A 20,231-nucleotide genomic window follows, 5' to 3' on the forward strand; every position below is an offset into this window, starting at 1 on the left:
AGAGTCAGTCGAGGAGATTAAACGTCATCAGCCGAACATGTAAACTCAGTGCGCTTTTACAGCATCGATATGCTTATAATTGAGATTTTATAAACTATTCTAACTCAAACCTTCAGGGAAAATGTTTCTAGATCAAAACTGAAAGAGTTGTCGGAGATTTAGTGATGATGTTGAAGTCATGTGACCGTGATGTAGTTCGCTTATAGCCTACCTTTAGCTTTTCACTTCTGGCGACTGCATTTAGGCTTCAATATTCATAAAAGTTGTGTTCATCTGAAACATGTGTGTATCATGAACTTTTGTTGATCATAAATCTTGTTTTTTTTGCGATAATCCAGAAGCCTATGAGAAAATCCTATTGTGTTTTTGTGGAGGGAATCAGTGTGATGTGAACTGCCGGCTGGACTACAAGTGTAAGACTCTTCTTTCTTATGACGATGAACACAGGAAGAGAACTGATACTTGAGAAGTTGTACTGTTACTAAAATACTACAGGATAATCATGTGTTTAAAACAATGACATTTATATAGTGTATTTTACATGAATAAACAATATTACCACCATATTTTATTTTGATCTCATCATTTATATTTAATATACTCTATAAGAGTTGTTCACTGGAACGCTGTGTGAAACACTCATATTTTACACACTGTGTAAATGTCACAGATCCTTATTCCCTCTTATAATGAAGTGGATCATCTCTTCCTCACAGAGTAAAACACTATATTTAATAAAGTTTGGTGAATCATCACTGATGTCCTGTAGAGCTGGATGTGGTAAGAGAGACAGAAGGGGAAGGAAATATATATTTCAGTTGCTGACGCACATTGTTCTCTCAGTACGGAAGAGAACGACAGTAACGTTTGTCACACAGAATTTGGTCTTTTATTTAAGCGAAACGCTTGTCAAATTTCATCATGTTGGACGTCCTGCTGCTCTTTTCCAGCATCTGTACAGGTGAGTTTGAGACTCTCAGCTCTTTTACACAGAGTTTGACATCTTCTCTTGTTTTTCCTCTGTTATCACATGATCATCAGACTCATATGGATGATATTTGTAAGTTATTATTCTGGCCTGCTTATGTCTCTTGCTCACACATAACAGCTCTATATAATGATATTTGTGTTTTCAGCTGTTGTTGTTGGAGCTCCACAGACAATTACTGGATACAGAGGAGAGAGAGTTGACATCAGATGCTCATATGAACCTGGATATAAATCAAATTCAAAGTATTTTTGTAAAGGGGAGTGTAAATATGGAAATAGAAACATCATGGTTAAATCAGGATCTCGAGATAAAGACAAGAGATTCTCTCTGACTGACGACACGATGGCCAGAGTTTTCACCGTCACCATCACTGATCTGAGAACAGAGGATGAAGGCAAATACTGGTGTGCTGTGGAGAGGACTTATAATACTGATGTCTATTCAGAGATTTTGTTGCAGGTTAAACTGGGTAAGTGATTACATTTGTTAATAGCAGAAATGAACTGCATGGAAACAAGCTGAGAGTGAGAGATCAAGTCATTAATCTTGTACAACCCCAGATCCAGAAAAGTTGGATCATTTTGTAAAATGCAATAAAAATGAAGAATCTGTGATTTGTTCATTTTGTTTCAACTTTATTTTACTGACAAAAGTACAAAGAAAAGATTTCCCATGTTTTGGTCACACTTCATATTAGGCTGCAGTTGTCACTATTAACTAAAACGTTAAAGTGACTTTACTGGATTTCTTTGGCACAACAAGAAACAGAGTGATTAAAACAGAGATTGAATGAAAGATTGTATGTATTTTAAATTAACTTCAGTGTCAGTGTTTTAAAGGTGAACTAAGTAACTTTTGTACCTTAACTGAACAGCTTCGGAGTCACTGGAATGGTTATATTACTTATTTCGGGTTGAATGGTGGTCGTTTCGCACCCCCCTGGTGCCCGTGAGCGGAAAATCCGCACTTGCAACTTTGAGCCGGCGGGCCGCCGACCGCCGCGTCAGGAAGTATCGCGTGATATCAGGTCTCGCGATGTAACGAATTGCTTTACGGCCAAAAGAAATCTGCTAAAATGCTGTCATTATTGCGCTCCCTCACGCTGTTCGAACCCGAATGAAGAAGACGTTTTAAAGAATGTCCCGTCTGCTTTGATGTCGTTGATCTACAAGCCTCTGGTGTCTGAGAATCGCTAAAGAGTTTTTACAACAGTGTTGTCAAATATCTATTCCGAAGCTGTAGGGGGAGCTCTAGAGAGAAACCTGCGAGCAAAAAGCGAGAATACAGCGAAGAAATCCCGAAATTACTGAGCCCTGCTTTAAGCTGATCTTTCCTGTGACCCTTCAGATAATAAGCCCACTGAAGTTTCAATCATCAGCCCTTCTTCAGAAACACCGTCATCTCTCAGTATGTAACCGAATGAATGATGATTGACATTAGTGAGCACCTATCAGCAGGGATTCCCTCCTATTTAAGAGCTGGTTGGCTGTAGCCTGGGATGCGTCACGTTCGACTCCGCCTCCGTCCGTTGTTTACAGTGGCTGTAGGTATGTGCGTTAGTATTAGGGCTGCATCTAACGATTATTTTTGTTGTAGATTAATCTATCGATTATTTCTTCGATTAGTCGACTAATCTAACGATTATTTTTACGATTAATCTAATGGTTATTTTTGGGATTAGCCGATTTATCCATTGGCAAACTTTCCAATAAATAATAATAACAACAATATATCAGCTGTAGTGCATCTGTATATTATTTTAACATGAAATCTATAGATGACAAAAAAATTGTATTTCAGAAAGGGTAGGGGAGAGTGGGGTGAGTTGTGCCAGTTTTTACTCAAAGTGACTTTAAAGTGAGGCCATGGCAGTAATGCCTTCAACTTAAGGATCTACATATATTTCAGGATGTGGTGCATCCCTGAGAACAATAACTTTGGATCTGAAATAAATTGTTTCAGAAATATAGCTCTTGGAAAAAAAGTGGTCTCATGGCACAACTTGCCCCTGGTGCGGGGGAAGTTGTGCCTTTGGGGGAATACATTGGGGGTAAATTGTGCCAGTGATTTCTGAAGTAAAACAGAACATTTGAATGTTATGAACCATACTGCTATATGAAAGCAAGATAAATTCAATACAAAATTACTAATTTAAGGTTTATTTAGATATTGTCACCCTGGAATACCATAGCATGCGTTTCTCCTACTATGGTAAATTGCATAGGGATTTTGTATTGAACATAACTCTGGATCACAGTGTCATAGAGACAAGGGGGCGGGCTCATTTTACTCAGACGACCAATAAGTCTCTCAGGATCATTGTGAAGCTATCAAGCTACGCCCTAGCAACCATTTAGAGCACCATAGCAACACAATATATGATATTTGTGAATCATTTCAGGCAAAGAGGCTTTGGCAATAGATGCCTGTTGACATAGCGCTGTCTGTCAATTATGTAACATATAAGAATAAAGTGACTAGGCTAATTTCTAAACATCCTATTGTGACATAGGCCACTTAAAAACGGAATAAAACTTCTCTTTAATAACATAGAGCAAACTCAAAACTGAAATCAGTGTTAGCTAAATTAAACAAATAACAGGCAGGCCCAAGTAAAACAATGATGAGGCATGCCCATCTCCTCACTTCTCAAGATTATCCCCTGTGAGTATGTAGGTCTAGGTGGTCTGGATCTGGCACAACTTAACCCAGGCCCTTTGGCACAAATCACCCCAGACCCACAAGTTTGAAAAACTAGCATGATCCAGCAGTTAAGAGCTAACATCATGCTAACTGTATAGACTCATTGTGTAGACTACTAAAGCACTAAAACATGTGTGAAATGTTTTCAAACTTGTCTACAATTGTTCAGACACTACAGTCAAAAAACCTTAATCATAGAAATTTTACTTTGAAAGGGAAAAAACAGTTTTTTGCACTAAAATATGCTTAACTCTCATGCCATGTGTCTCTCTTCTTTGGAGGACGAGTAAAAGTGATTGCTTTTCAAAATTATGTGGTCACATGACCAATTTCTTCTATGGTTTTCCAGAAACAAGGGTGGAACTACTTCCCCCCCTGGCACAAATCACCCCACTCTCCCCTAATTGTCATTTTATTATGAAATATGCGAACAGGAAGCATTTTTAAACTTTATTTTTAACTAATGGTACTATTTCACAAAACGTTAGGTGTGCTTTAGTCGTTTGTTTTTAAAGTCTACATTAGAGACCTGCGCCGCGCGGGACGGATTTCTCCCTTAATAATTCCTAAAATGCTGACATCTCAGTTCATCGCGATCTCACAAATCTCTGTTATTATCAGTGAAACTGGCTGCACAATGAATCTCAGAGACTCTGGCCTGTAAATCGTTTCTATTTTGTTTTAGTTGTTCTTGTTGCTTCTGTGCAACAGATAAATGAAAATGTATTTGTTTTTAGATGTTCAATTTATAGATATTTCTATTTTGTGGGAGTCCCGCGAATCGTTTTATTCTCCCTCAACCAGCACACACACGAGTGCATTACCGCCCGCGTCCGCACTTGGCCATCAGAACTAACTGTATATTCCCGCGCCGCACTCTGTTGCGTTGGGTCCCGCGGGAGTGCAGGTCTCTAGTCTACATGTGCATACACACCTTTTAAAAAAATGGCACATGCACTGAAAGCTTCGCGGGAGCGGGAGCAGAAGCCGCCATTACTCTACATTTAAACGTAAATAATTAATGTGACGCGTCGACGCATTTCATGCGTGTCGACGTATTTTCATAGTCGACGTAATCGATGACGTCGACGCGTCGTTGCGGCCCTAGTTAGTATATAGCAACTTCTGTTTTTAGTTTCTTGTATGTACGTGACTAATTATTAGTGTTGTGTTTAGCCTGTTTTTCTTCTCCGGTTTCCCTCGGCTTGTCGCGGTGGGTGCACTTGCTGGCTGCTCGCCTTTCAGGTACGTGTGAACTGTTGGTGGAAAGCGTATTGTTTGTTTTTATTCGGGGGTTTAGGATCGGCTGATTGTGTTGAGTTATGTGCAGTGTCCCTGTAGTCCAGCTGAACAGCGGATTGCATGATTGACAAGCACATTGTGCGACTGCATCGTCTACTTCCGGTAAGTGTTATTGTGCATATAACTGTAGTTACGAGCTGAAAGTTTAGCAATTGAGGCATAAATCTTAGTGTTTCTTTGTATTTGGATTAGGATTATCCCTCTCGTCCGGGCGATTTGTTTTTCCTGCTGGTGCTATAAAAAGCTATTATAGCCCTGTCGATTCCTTGTTGCCGGATTAAGAGAGCATCGTATTTTCCTGCTCTGCTGTCGCTACCGTGTGCAATACAAACTTGTTGCCATCTGTGAGAAGATCGTCACCCCACTGCTGAAGGGGATCATTGCTGTCTGGTTTTATTGATGATTTGTTGATTTAATGTTTCTTTGTTTATTGAACTTTTGAGGCTGACGCTTATTAGTGTCAAAAACGGAACACCCAAACTATCTGCTTGTGAGCCAAGCCTGTAGGCAGGGGGGGTTCGGGTGGTTCGACCCCACCCCACCCCACCCCACCCGTTCCGTCTCGTCTCGTCTCAAATCTCCGCCCACGCTACTTGATTGACATTCATAATTTGCATTTGATTTGCCATTTGCGAGGTCCGTTTGAGCATTTGATTTATAATTTGCAATGTCCGTTTGAGTTTTATATTCAATTATGACAGGTTTATACTGGGTTGATGATGAAAATTAAAAATCAAATCCGAATGAGGAAATGAAATATGGTTTGAGCATTTGATTTATCATTTGTGCAGCCATTTTTAGATTTTGATTTATTATTTAATAATTTGACCATTTGATTTATCATTTGATCAGTTGTTTTGATACTTTGATTTATTATTTGATCTTTTTAACCATTTGAATTTTCATTTTAATTATGTTAGGAAAAAACTTCCATATGTTTCACCGGCATCGTAGCGAGCTTACTGGCTAACCGGCTCAAGTTAATATGGACATATCAAAGTTTTTTATACGGAACACTAACAGTAAACCTCACCGGCCGGAGAGAGATTCAGAAGCAGCGTCAGACGAACCGCGGACAATGTAATGATATGATGTAATGATGTTTACACCAAATTCCAATTTTACCTATGCAGGCTAACTTAAAAATAGTCAGATAATGGTTGCCTCTTTTTAGTTGCCAGGGGTGAAAATGAGTCATCCTTAACATTTTTGGTGTTTTGGATTCACTACAGCTGGAGAACAATTAAATACAAAATAGGTTGTAGGCTCTACTGGGTGATTTTTTATTTATTTTTTTACTGAGTAACTATCATCATTTTCCCAGATAGTGTATAGATTTTTAGGCATTCTATTATCTAAAACAGCCTGAAAAATAGTGCATTTAGCTGACGTAAATGGGGAAAAAAATCTCCCCGGGGAGTATGCCCCCGGACCCCCCTAGGTTTGGGCTGAGCCCCGAATGTTTACATCGTCTGGCTCCGCCCCTGGGGTTATATATATATATTTATTTATTTATTTATTTATTTACATACAATATAATAGCCATATAAACGTAGCGTAATTATAATAATAAAACATAGTGGGATATTCAGTGATATTGGCTGTGCAATATGATTGGAACTGACCAGTGTACTAAATCCATAAGTGTCAAGACAAATACAGCAACAAGCAAAGAGGCATTGACAGAGAGTCAAGAAATGATGATGAGAAGAATTATTATTAATATTTCAGTAAAGTTCATTAAATCTATTCTGTTGTTAGTGTGGTCTTTAAACTTATGAACTGTGTATGGACTGACAAAGGTGTTACATGAGGAAGCAATTTGACAACAATGCAGTAAATATTTTAGGTGCATCAAAAAGCGTGCTTGTTAAGATACCAGCAGACAAGCTAATCCAGCACAAATTAGTGCATAAAAGGTCACCAAAATGAAGTATTTGAACCTCATAATTAAATACAAAAGGAGGAGAAAAACTGCAAAAGGGTCCACTTTTTGAAAAAAAAAAGAACCCCCCCTTTCAATAGGCTGGCTACAGACCTGTTCCTCTCCAATGTGTAAATAATGATTGTAAGAAAATAAATAAATAATTGATCACAAAAAAATCAAGGAAGGAAGAGGACAGGGTCGGCTTGTGGAGCTGTTGCCGTGTTTGTTTATAAATGAAAAAACAAAAAAAACAACAATAAAAAGTCACGCACACAGCACTGTAGCAGCAAAGCAAAGTCCAAAGTCTAATGTAATCAGATATCGCGTCCTCGCGCTTCCTGCACTCGCACTCTCAGTATCAGCCCACAGATCTCCGCGTGTCTCTCTCCATGAATGAGGTTTCCCATTATGTGCGACCTCTCCACGCCAATCACTGAAACAAGACACAGGTGTTTGTCATTTGCACTTGACCCACGCCGCACCTGTCTCCCGATCCTCTCTCCCGTCACAGACTTCGCTAGATCACGCCCCCCTTGCCACAGACGCGTTTGCCAGCGCCGAGCGGAGAGGAGCGCAGTGCATGAAGTGGCATCATGTCAGAATCACATGTAATAACATACCTAACTTTATCATTATGAATATAAACAACTAACATGGCTGTTAGTACTCACTATCAAGCTAGCATATCGATACTGGTAAAGTTTAAAATATATTGAGTTTGATTCGGTAATGAGCTAGTAACATAAGGCAAAGCTAAAAACAGATTGCATTGATACACGTTTTCCCATTACCTTCGCTGCAGGTAGAGGGAATTTTGACTGCTCTTTCTCTGCCATAATTGTGATTCTTCCTAACTTCCGTGCCTCTTTGCCTCCTCCAGTCAAACGGGCGCGTGCATGTGCTCCTGTAGCAGCAGGGGTGGTTGCCATGGTAGCGAGGGAGAGTGACAGTCGCCCAGGCAATCATTTCATTCGTTCCGAATGGAAATAAGTAGCTGTGTTTATTGCGCCCTGAGAGGACTACAGCCACTCGATTTTTATACTCTCTTTTTCAGAGTACTTACATTTTAATTATGTATTGGTATATAAAGACAGTTTAAACAAATTTGGGAAAAAGTTTTTTCGAAAAAACCTACCTACCCTGCCTTTAAATAGTAATAAAGTGTTGTCATATTTTCATGGTCTGTTGTAACTGATAAAACAGCATTTTCATCATGAAGAATTCTGTGTTTCAGGGGTTTCTAGTGATGATTGGGGTGTGAGTTACAGTCCTTCACACATCTGTGCACTAAAGGACTCAACAGTGATAATGAGCTGCACTTATAAATACCCTACTGGACATCAGATCAAGGAAGTGTTCTGGACCAAAACACTGGTAATAGATAATAAAGAGCCTCCAGATCTGTCTGAGGACCCTGAATACAGTCAGAGGCTTCAGTATCTGGGAGATAAACAGCAGAACTGCAACATCAGACTGAGTCATGTGACACTGAAGGATTCACACATGTACTATTTCAGATTCATCACTGATAAAGAAAAATGGATTGGTAAATCAGGTGTAACTCTTACTGTCACAGGTGAGTTTGGTGAGGTTTATCTCTTCTTCTGTGCATTATGTTGAATAATAATCAGTGTATGACAGCAGCACTAGATATAATGTGTGTGTTGTGTTCAGATCTTCAGGTGGAGTCTCCTGAGAGAGTGACAGAGGGAGATTCAGTCACTCTGAGATGTAAAAGCAGCTGCGCTCTGACTGACAGAGCAACATTCATCTGGTACAGAAACTCACAGCCATTAACTGAGAGAAGAGACAGAAACAATGAACTCCTGCTGCAGTCAGTCAGAAGAGAGTATTCAGGCAGATATAGCTGTGCTGTAGACGGACACACTCACATCTCTCCTGCTGTTCAGATCAATATCATGTGTGAGTATGTTCTTCAACGTTTTCTTTCCAAAGACATGAACAATATATGTGATTTTAACATTTTATGTTATATTCAATTTTACAACTCCTTTGTCATGGCAACGCCACACCATAAACACAACACACTAAAACAGATGTTCAAATAATGGTTTAAACACCTTTAAAGCTCAAATATTGCACACGTTTGAACACAATACTGATTGTAAATGCTTTTATGAAATAATAAGATTCACATTTATGCCTTTAAATCCTCCAAAATTAGCCTCATTCACTTCTATTGTAAGTACCTCAACATTTTTTTCTTTTTTAAAGCTACACTGTGTAAGATTTTCTCCCATCTAGCGGTGAAATTGTACATGACTACCAACTGAATATTACTTTCCAGCCCCTCCCATTCCGAAGGCGTTTTAACTCCTACGGTGGCCGTATTATTTACAAGGTAAACAATCCTTTTTCATCATTGACGTGAGGAAAAGTATCCTAGACGTCGTTCTAGCGTTATCCACAACCATGCTATAGTTAGCCAATCAATAGGCTGAATTACCTCTGTCGCAAGAGCGTCTATTGAGATCAGAGGAGTGAGGTTTAGTCGCACAGCGTCTACTATCTGGCCTCCGTTACATGAGGTGTGGGGGAAACCGTAGTACCCCTGGAGAAACCCACGCTGACACGGGAGAACATGCAAACTGAAAGGACTCCTGCTGTGAGGCAACAGAGCTGACCAATGAGCCCCTGTGCTGCCCGGATTCATGGATAAGGACTGTTTATTTATCTGAATCTCCTGCGTCGTGCGCTTACTTGTGATGAAAAGTCTGATTCATTTCCGTGAGCCGGTTCATTTGGACAGCTGGTTTAAAAAAACGATTAGTCTGTTCCATACGTCATCAAGCAATCACTACGCCATTCTCGGTAATCCTCTGCAGACTTCAACAGTGGAGTCTTTTTGAGAGGCACATGCTACTTTGGCTTGTGTGTTTTGCTTCATTAACCTGGAACTAAAGTTCGATTCAGTTTGATTAATGAACCGGCTCGACTGGTTACTTCCTACCGGCTCAGAAGAACAATTCGTTCAAGAACCGAACATCACTAACCCTTTCTACAGCCACACCTAACAATTATATTACTAACTACAATTGTTGTCATGTAATTTGGAATCAGTAACCGACTATAGTTTGTAAGTAATCTATCCAGCACTGATTTACTGACTACCACACACACAGAAAAGAGTTTTTTTTCGTTTTGGATATTTCTTAATAAGTGGCATGACCTTTTGACACAAACATCCATGGATTCATGTTTTTATGCTTAATTCTGCCCCTACCATCTGTATGTAAGAACAGAAATAGAAGTGCTTTGGTGGGGCGAGTGACGGGTGATACTATATGTTTCTCCTGTAGATCCTCCAGTGAAACCTGTGATCTACATCAGTCCATCTGGTGTAATAGTGGAGGGAGATTCAGTGACTCTGAACTGCTTCAGTGACTCAAACCCTCCTGCAGAAATCAGCTGGTTTAAAGGAGGAACGATTGTAGGATCTGGAAGAATCTTCAGCATCTCAAAGATCAGCTCTGATGACAGTGGAGAATACAAGTGCAAGTCCATCAATGAATATGGAGAGAAATACTCTGATACTGAGACTTTAAACATCATGTGTGAGTTAATGATAAAACATAAGATGCAAATTTTCTGTTTTGATAAATTTAGTCCATATTAGCAATTTTAAAAATGTGTAATACAATTTAAAAATAATAATCTGATAATTGTTATAGACTCTCCCAGGAGCGTCTCAGTGTTGATGAATGGATCTGGTGTAATAGTGGAGGGAGATTCAGTGACTCTGAACTGCATCAGTGACTCAAACCCTCCTGCTCTGAACTTCAGCTGGTTTAAGGAGAATGAACCCTCAGCTGTTGGATCTGGACAGAGATTCAGTGCACTACAGAGTGGACGCTTCTACTGTCAGGCTCACAATCAACATGGATCTCAGAGATCAGACGCTGTAACTGTCACAGGTGAAGCTTTTCTTTTATAAAGGGTTCAAGACAGTTATAGTATGTAGCTTTGAGACTTAATCTGAACTCAAATTCTTCATCTTTCAGTACATCGTGGTCACGGCTGGCTCGTCTGGTTGGGGATCACAGCATGCTTAGGATTCTTCATCGTCATCATCATCATTCTGTTTATAATGTAAGTTTGAATAAAATCATTCTCAATTACAGTGAGTGTATGAATGTAATTCACTTTCAGACTAGTGCAGGTGGAAATGCCTCATGTAATGTGAGTAGTAATGAATCTTTAAAATGCAGCTTACAAGTTTAATGTCTGTTAAATCAGGAGAAAACGAAGAGGTGCTAAAGCTGAAGACCTCACTGAAAAACAGGTAAATCTTCCAGACACAACATGTGAATAGTCTAGTTAGACGGGGCCATTCACACAAAACGAGAGAGACAAGTCAGTGGAACGAGAGACAAAAAAAACAGAAAGTCTAGAGATGTGTTTTTAAAAGTTTATCGCATTTTAATTTCAGTGCCGTGTTTCTAACGGTCACACACGTCGGTCTAGCACGAGTTTACATAGAAAAACAATGGAAAAGTAGTGCACTGAAATGGGAAAACGTGTTCTGTGTGAACAGCCTTTAAATGTGAATGATAAATAATATATATATTTTTTTTCGTTTCAGGACAATCTGTACTCTACCGTAACAGAGAGAGACATTCATGTTTCTGAATCAGCCGATTGTGATGACGCTCAGTACGCCAGTGTTACTTCCAGCAAACCCAGAAGAGACGGAAATGCTCCTGAATGCAGAGATACTGAGGAGATCCAGTACGCAACTGTCCAACATCACAGAAAGACCGAGACAAAGAGAGCAGAGGAGAACGAAAGCCACTACGGCAATATCAGGATTCGTCAGCCTGATTCTGTCCTGAGGTGAGAAGAACGAGCTTAAAGAGACAGTTCACGCAAAAATAAAACATTTGCCATCAACTCACCCTCATGTTACTTTTGTGTTGATGAAAGGAGAATTTATAGTTCTTTAAATCTGGACTTTTTTTTTAATAACTTTGTGTCCCACTGATGTTTCAGAAACATCTGAATTGTTTAATGACTTTTATCATCATGTATTCTGATACATAACATGATTGTTGTTTTATTTGATGTTTTTAGGCTATCAAATGTGCAGACTGTGGAAGAGGCGTCTGTGATCTACAGCTGTGTCAAATGAGTAAATGAGACCATCATGAAGACAAAGGCCAAAACAATTAACAATATTCTGAGAGTAGGGCTGTCAATTTATCATGCTAATTCACTCAGTTATTTATTATTCATTAAATAAGCTAAATAGATGTCAGGAATGCAGTATCTGTGGTCTTTTTCTCATTACAAGAGCAGAATACAAGAGCCAAAGAACCAACAACACATGTTTAGTGAGACTAAAAACATTTTGTGATGTCACTGCTTGGTAATTTGTTTGTTAAAGTCATTTGAACTTTTGACTTCATATGTTTTCTGTAAGCAAATAAAAAGACTGTATCAGTTTTACCAAATTCAAGCTTGTGTGTGGTCATTTCTGGGTCATTGTAGACCTAAGCTCAGAATAACCTACTATATGTGATAGCTGGGTTAATATTAATATTGGGCTATTCTAACAAACTTGTGCAACAGTGGATAAAATTAAAGCTTTGATGAACACCTCAGTCTATTAAAGTCACCAGTGACGATTATTTGTAGAGCAACTTCTGTGTGCGTGTGTTAAGACGAGGTCAATCATGTTGGTTTAATCAGCTTGACTCAAACTACATTTAATGGAGCCCCTAAAGTCACATGGTGGTGGAAATTATATTTCAATGCTTTTGTGTTTTCTCTCAAATCCTTTGCATTCCTCATGCATGAAACTTTTGTGAGCAAATTAAAAAGCATTGAAATATTATTTCTCCTCCCATCTCATACTTTTGAATCTCCATGTGCTTTTAGAGGTTTTTGTATTAAGCAATATTAGCTAAGAATTCATTTTGAGCGATGACGTACATTGAGACACATTGGGCTGTGCATGTGTTCTTCATTACGGGTTGGCGCTTATGTGTGGGCGAACTTATTCTGGATGAGGTCATTTCCTGTCCCACCCATCTCTACTGGCCACCACTTCCTGTCACTATTCTTTTCGCCAATAAACTGAAGGCAAAAATTAGGATGTCAAAATACAATTTGTCTGTCCGCAGTCAAAGTGTCGACATCCAGTCTTACTCAATATAAGTTCCTATCTTGAGTGTCTTGCTCAGTAATTCTACAGAAAATGTTTCCAGGAAGAAAGGGTATAAAAACTAAGCTTTAAAAACGTACTCGGTTACCTAATGTAACCTCGGTTCTCTCTAGAAGAGGGAACGAGTATTGCGTAAGTAGCTTACGCTTCGGGAAAGTTCTCTTTCTTCGAGATCTGAAGCCAAAAAATTATCCTTAATTTTGCATTTATTGTCAACGCAGTGCAGCGGCAGGCAGACCAAACAAGCTGTATAAGCGTGCTCATTGGCTGCCAGGCGGCAACTGCTTAAGCCTACCAGTGAGCCCGGTGTGACGTCACACCCAATGGAGGGCTTCGCGCCCTCCACACCCTTCTAACCGTCAAGAAGGGTGTGGCCAGTGTGTATATATTGAGGGCTCACAGGCTGAACTCTGGTTTTCATAGTCTGAAGCGCAAAAGCTCGTGGCGCGTCACGGCAGGTTACGCAATACTCGTTCCCTCTTCTAGAGAGAACCGAGGTTACATTAGGTAACCGAGTACGTTCTCTTACTAGAGGTTCTCTCGTATTGCGTAAGTAGCTTACGCTTCGGGAACCCATTGTCAACGCCGTGCGCGCCGAGCATCCAACACATGAATCCCAGGGAGACCGGGGAAAAACATAACGTTGAAACAGGTGGCCGGTCGGGCCCACACCTGTACTAAGCACTTCACTTCACATAAATGATAGAGCGGCATAGCCGGTCTGTATACATCAGTGGAAATGGTGTGGCCGGCAGCGCGGGCCCACACAGTGCATAAACACGTATAGGGAAAGGGAATAGAGCAGAAACACTGGTCTATTTGTGGAAAAGAATCCTTCCCCTGGTGCCAACCAGAAAATTAACCAGTATGTGGACATAGTCTGCGCATAAGCGACTGGGCAGCATACGTGCCACTTATACTGATAACAGTTTAGCCTGCAGGGCGGGAACTTCCAGGTTATAAAACCTCACGAATGTAGATGGGGAGGCCCAGCCCGCCGCCATACAAATATCGTGAATAGAAATTCCGCTGGACCAGGCCCACGAAGAGGCCATGCCTCTAGTGGAGTGGGCTCTGACACCCAAAGGACACTGCAGGTGTTTGGAGGCGCAAGCTGCTGCAATCGCGTCCACTATCCACCTGGGCAGGCTCTGTTTCGAGGCGGCGAGACCCTTGGTGCGTCCGCCAAAAGAAACAAAGAGCTGCTCGGACCGCCTGAAAGCGGCGGAACACGTGATGTAAACTCTCAGCGCCCTAACAGGGTATAGGAGGTTATCACTGTCCCCGTTATCGGATATTGGCAGAGCCGAGAGGGAGATGATTTGTGCCCTAAAGGGGGTACCAATCGCTTTGGGAATATACCCGTGTCTCGGTCTGAGAATGACTTTAGAGTCATTCGGTCCGAACTCAAGACATGCAGGGCTAATAGATAGCGCGTGCAGATCCCCCACGCGTTTTACTGAAGACAGAGCTATCAGAAAAACGGTTTTGAGCGAAAGGTACTTAGGATCCACAGATTCAAGCGGTTCAAAAGGAAAAGCCTTCAGGGCCTCCAGGACCAAGGACAGATCCCAAATAGGAACCGAGGGGGGCCGCAGGGGATTCATCCGCCTGGCTCCTCTGAGGAAATGGATAATAAGCTCATTCCTTCCGATTGCCCGGTTGCGCGTCATCTCAGCGAACGCTGCAATAGCCGCCACATACACTTTGAGCGTGGAAGGGGACCTGCCCTTTTCCAACAGCTCCTGTAGGAAGGAGAGCACTTGCGGAACCCCACATGTGCGTGGATCAAAGCTCTTAGTAGCGCACCATTTAGAGAACACAGACCACTTAGACGCATAGAGCCGTCTCGTGGAGGGAGCTCTAGACTGCGTGATCGTGTTCACGACCCCTTCTGGCAGGTCAACGGGTATCCGTTGATTACCCATGCATGCAGAGACCATCGCTCCGGATGGGGATGCCAGATTGACCCACCGGCTTGAGAGAGGAGATCCTTTCTCACCGGGATCGGCCATGGGGGTGAGTGCGACAGCCTCACCAACTCTGGGTACCAAATCTGGTTCTCCCAGCGCGGGGCTATAAGGAGCACTGGGTGCTGTGTTACCCTGATCCTTGTTAAAACCTGTGGTAACAGGGAGATCGGGGGAAAAGCGTACAGCGGGAGGCTGGGCCAGGTCTGGGACAGCACGTCCTCGCTTTTCGAGAAAAATTTCGGGCAATGAGCGTTGTCTCTCGACGCAAAGAGGTCGACCTCCGCTCTGCCGAATAGGCGCCAGAGAAACTGGACTGTCTGGGGTTGCAGGGACCATTCTCCCGGGGGAATGATGTCTCTGGACAGTCTGTCTGGACCGACATTCAGGTGGCCCAGCACGTGCGCGGCTCTCAGCGAGCGCAACGAGCGGTGAGCCCACACGAGAAGGCGTTCTGTCAGCTTGCACAGGTTCCTGGATCTGACACCGCCCTGTCGGATCACATAGGATACCACAGACATGTTGTCCGAGCGGACTAGCACATGGTGATCCTGTATGAATGGGAGGAAGCGCTTGAGCGCGTTCTCAACCGCTATCATCTCCAAACAGTTTATGTGGAGGCAATTCTCCTGGTCTGACCACAGGCCAAAGACCGGTTTGCCCTCGAAAGAGCGTCCCAACCTGAGGTGGAAGCGTCCGTCGAGATAACTTTGCGGTGTGAGATGGCTCCCATTGTCACTCCCCGCTGGTACCAGTCGGCCGTTAACCAGGGCTACAGTGCTGAAAACGCAGCTCTGAGTCACTCTGATTCGAATGCCGCCGGAAGCCCAGGCTCTGTGAGGCACTCGGGCATTCAGCCAGCGTTGTAGCGGGCGCATACGTAACAGACCCAGCTGAAGCACTGCTGCAGCTGAAGCCATACAACCCAGCATCCTCTGAAATGTCTTGAGAGGTGCGGTGCTGCCCGGCTGGAAGGACGCGGCCAGGTGTCGAATGCAGCGCGCGCGCTGTGTCGACAGGCGGGCCGTCATTGCCACAGTGTCCAGATCCAAACCCAGAAAAGAGGTTGATCGACTGGGCACTAATGAGCTCTTGGTTCAGTTGACCGTGAGCCCCAGGCTGTCCAGGTGGCTTAGAAGCACTGTTCTGTGGGCGATGAGTTCGGCCTCTGACTGTGCTAGAATTAGCCAATCGTCCAAGTAGTTCAGAATTCGCATTCCCCGACCCCTCAGGGGAGCGAGAGCCGTGTCCATGCACTTCGTAAATGTACGGGGTGCCAACGACAGGCCGAAAGGCAGGACGGTGTACTGATATACCTGACCGTCGAAGGCGAATCTCAAGAATGGCCAGTGACGGGGTATTATCTGGATCTGAAAGTACACGTCTTTTAGATCGAGAGATATAAACCAGTCCCTCGGGCGAATTTGCGCGAGAATTTGCCCGGTTGTGAGCAGTTGTGTTTTCTCATAAGAGCCTTGTTCAAACATCTTAGATCCAAAATTGGTCTGAGAGCTCCGTCCTTCTTGGGAACGAGGAAATAACGGCTGTAAAAGCCCGACTCGCTCATAGAAGGGGAAACCGGTTCTATAGCCCCTTTGCACAGAAGTGTAGCTATTTCTGCTCGAAGTAGATGTGCTACTTCTCCATTCACTCTCGTCTCGGTACGCGCCTGAAAGCGCAGGGGGCGGCGAGCGAACTGCAGAGTATAGCCCTATTTTACTGTGCTTAGCACCCATTCTGATGCGCCTGGAATAGCTTCCCACGCTTTTGAGTGTGAAGCCAGGGGCAGAATGGCCTCCGGGCTCTGATCGCCGCGGGCTCGAGAGCTCGAAACGGAGGGGTGGGCGCAGCGCGCGCGCTCTTGGTGCTTAGATACGGCGGATCGCACGCAGCGATAGCTGGCCGTTTTACATACGGTGTCCCGGTGGCTTGGACGGGGAACATATAGTGTGAGGCGCGACGCGCGAGGGCGGCGTCGGGGCGAAATGTTCATTAGTATGTGTGAGCGCTCAAAGGCGGGCACAGGACTTACATTTAGAACATGACCGGTCGTGAGAGGCCGTGTGACAGAGCGGGCAGTGAGTAGGTGTGGGCACGGTGAGGTGGACACGTGACCTACTTTTAACACTCGAGCGGCTTCTGCCTGCTTTGTGAGAGTGGGCTCTGTGAGAAACACGGGATTTATAGTGCTTGTGTGCAGGGGTGAACACGGAAACCTGGGCACATTCACTGCATTTGAAACACATACGGCGTGAGCCGTGCAACCAGACATTATGCTCATTTGAGATTTCTCTGGGTCGCCGTGAGAACGGTGGTTGCGCGCAGGCGAGCGGGTAGATATACCGGCTCGATGACTGCGAAGTAAACATCTGCAGTAGCCGTGGCAACGGGGACTGACAGAGCGTGAAGCTTTGACAGTGGTCCAGCCACAGCGGGACTTAACCGTCTTTTCTTCCCTCGTGTTTAGACGCTCATAAATACTCGAGCACCATGAGTAGGAGTGGTACGAGAGGCGGGTTCATTTTCTGTATGTAAGAAAAACTGGCCGCGAGCTCGGAGAAGCGAACAGCATACATTTTTATCTGCCGCGAGAGCCGGGATCAAACTCGGGTCTCCCGCGCGAAAGCCTATGATTCTGCCACTGAACCACAGGGGAGAACACTTTACCTTTCAGTTAGCGCGAAGATATAAGAGAGCGACCTCATGTTCGTTTGCAGGCGTGCGTGTATAAAAACAGGCTCGTTTACTGCAATAGTAATATTTCCAGCCGCCTGAACTTAAGAGGGGACTGAGAAATGTGTGAGAATTGGCGGTTTGTCCGGCCACAGCGGGACTAAAACACTCTCTCTCCTCTTTTTGCCGGTGAGTGAGGCGCGCGCGCTGAACGTTGCTCGTGACCGTCCGCTCTGTTATCCCTTGTGAACGGCGCAATCTGCGCGGCCCAACAAGGGGGAGAGCGGGTTCGCTTTCTGTATGTAAGAAAAGCTGGCCGCGAGCTCGGAGAAGCAAACAGCATAAATTATTAACTGCCGCGAGAGCCGGGATCGAACACGGGTCTCTGGCCGCGAAAGCCTAAGATTCCGACACTGAGCCACGGGGAGAATACAATAGCTTTCGGTTAGAGCGAGCATATAAGAGAGCGTCATGTCTTGTGACGGCGTTTGCTTGCAGGCATGCGTGTATTTATAACAGGCTCGTACACTGCGATATGAACAATTCCAGTCGTCTGAACTTAAGAGGGGACTGAGAAATGGAGGAAGGTCCGGCCACAGCGGGACGAAAACACTCTGTTCTCCTTTTCGCCGGTGAGTGACGCGCGAGGACGGAGTAGCTTTCTTGTAACGTAAAGAGAGCTCCAAGACCGTCCGCTTCTGCCATCCCTTGTGAGCGGCGCAGTTTGTGCGGCTCGAACAGAGGAAGAGGAAGCTCGCTCCGAGACCATCCGCTTCTGCCATCCCTTGTGAGCGGCGCAGTAGCGCGGCTCGAACAGAGGGAGAGTGTCTATCTCATTCGCCTCATCCTCTGACGCGGCGCGGGCGAGAGCCGGCGGTTGAGCGACCGGGAGGGGGGGCGGAGAGGGCGAGAGAGAAGCTCGAGGGAGAGGTTCCGGCGAGCTCCTCAGTCACAACAGTCTCCGGTGGTCTCTGCGAGCGGCGCTTCTTGCGCGGCCCGGCAGGGACAGGCGGAACGACAGCTTGGTCGAAAACTTCAAGTCGAGCCCGCAGGGTCGACATTGAAAGTTCCTCGCACTCGGGGCAGCCGCCCGTAGAGAGTGCGGTGGCGGCGTGCTCGCGGCCCAGGCAGAGAGCGCAGAAGAGGTGGCGGTCTCCGTTGCTGAGCGGGGCACGGCACGAGCCGCAGGAAAAACGAGGCATTTTGACAAAAACGCCTCGTGCTCTTTTAGAACAGTGAGAGAAAGTGTGTGTCGCAGGGCGAACACACACAGCAGTAATAAAAGGATATGTCGCCGGATAGCGTAGCAGGCACGGATGGCTGAAGGCGGCGAAGGCGGCCGGCTTCCTCAGGCGCTGTCCTAAGCTTGCTGGTCGCTGGTTTCGACGGCGGCAACTTCTCAAGATCCAGCGATGCGAAGAGCTTCGCTGAAGACAAGAAAATCAGAGTTCAGCCTGTGAGCCCTCAATATATACACACTGGCCACACCCTTCTTGACGGTTAGAAGGGTGTGGAGGGCGCGAAGCCTCATTGGGTGTGACGTCACGCCGGGCTCACTGGTAGGCTTAAGCAGTTGCCGCCTGGCAGCCAATGAGCACGCTTATACAGCTTGCTTTGGTCTGCCTGCCGCTGCACTGCGTTGACAATAAATGCAAAATTAAGGATAATTTTTTGGCTTCAGATCTCGAAGAAAGAGAACTTTCCCGAAGCGTAAGCTACTTACGCAATACGAGAGAACCTCTCGTAAGAGAAACCCTTGTATTTGTATTCTATATATTTATGAACATTCCCTCACTTTTAAAATGTGGAAATTCAAGTTAAGCTGTAAATACGTCCTATATGTTATTAAATCTTTGTAGAAGAGAAATACAAGTGGTGGACAAACTTCTTCATATTCTTAAACATTTTGGGTTTAATGACTTTTTAGATATCAATAAATGCCATTGGATCATGAAGAAAAGTTGTCTGAAGTTGCTTGTGTGGGCAGGAGTCAAGAAAGAGGAAGAAACACTTTTTGTGTGTGCGAGTATTTTAAAACGAACAGTGTGTAACCACGAGAAATTCATCAGTTCAACGCCGGCTGGAGAGACTCACCAGAACACGGTAAGAGTTACGCTGGTTACTGTGTGAATATAGTCAGATTAATACTGTTGTAGAAACCTATATATTCTTTCTGTTCGGGCGCCAGCCAGGAATTTCCTGACAAAGATGGTATTTTTCCCCGGATAGCAAAAACCACCGGTTACAATATTTACAAAAAAAAAAATATTTGTCAGCGACAACTGTTAGCAAAAAGAAGAAATTTATTTTCCAATGTCCCAAAAACAACACACAGAACAACCTTCAAGAACACAAAAAAAAACAAAAAAAATAAAAATAAAATAAAAAACTGTTCAACAATGCAATTCAAGGGTGAAAAGAAAAAGGAAAAAAAAAACCTGTAGCAATCGCCGCGTCACCTGTGTCACGTTTCCAATAGAT

The 20,231-nt window shown here is 43.9% G+C and overlaps 1 protein-coding gene across 2 annotated transcripts; it reads left to right on the forward strand.

Annotated features, from left to right (window-relative positions):
• The first annotated feature begins 807 nt into the window (after positions 1-807).
• Positions 808-12,394, forward strand: LOC311077687 (B-cell receptor CD22-like). 2 transcript variants are annotated; one of them, XM_084106271.1, is made up of 11 exons: positions 808-961; positions 1,137-1,460; positions 4,871-4,939; positions 8,158-8,499; positions 8,598-8,846; positions 10,244-10,498; positions 10,616-10,858; positions 10,946-11,033; positions 11,181-11,226; positions 11,527-11,777; positions 12,015-12,394. In XM_084106271.1, the coding sequence occupies exons 1-11, from the start codon at positions 922-924 to the stop codon at positions 12,070-12,072; spliced, it is 1,965 nt and encodes a 654-aa protein (XP_083962397.1). In that variant the 5' UTR covers positions 808-921; the 3' UTR covers positions 12,073-12,394. The 2 variants fall into 2 exon arrangements, with proteins under 2 accessions (XP_083962397.1, XP_083962398.1); XM_084106272.1 differs by lacking the exon at positions 4,871-4,939 and having other exon boundaries at positions 810-961.
• Positions 12,395-20,231: the final 7,837 nt, after the last annotated feature.

Source organism: Abramis brama (assembly GCF_963993115.1).
Source record: "Abramis brama genome assembly, chromosome: 2".
Taxonomy (NCBI): domain Eukaryota; kingdom Metazoa; phylum Chordata; class Actinopteri; order Cypriniformes; family Leuciscidae; genus Abramis; species Abramis brama.

What these genes read in the sequence shown, in the direction of transcription:
- LOC311077687 (XM_084106271.1), top strand. Translation starts at nt 922, where the DNA reads ATGTTGGACGTCCTGCTGCTCTTTTCCAGCATCTGTACAG. An exon ending in CTTTTCCAGCATCTGTACAG is followed by an intron (nt 962 to 1,136) that starts GTGAGTTTGAGA and finishes TTGTGTTTTCAG; the next exon opens with CTGTTGTTGTTGGAGCTCCA. An exon ending in TTTGTTGCAGGTTAAACTGG is followed by an intron (nt 1,461 to 4,870) that starts GTAAGTGATTAC and finishes TGTTGTGTTTAG; the next exon opens with CCTGTTTTTCTTCTCCGGTT.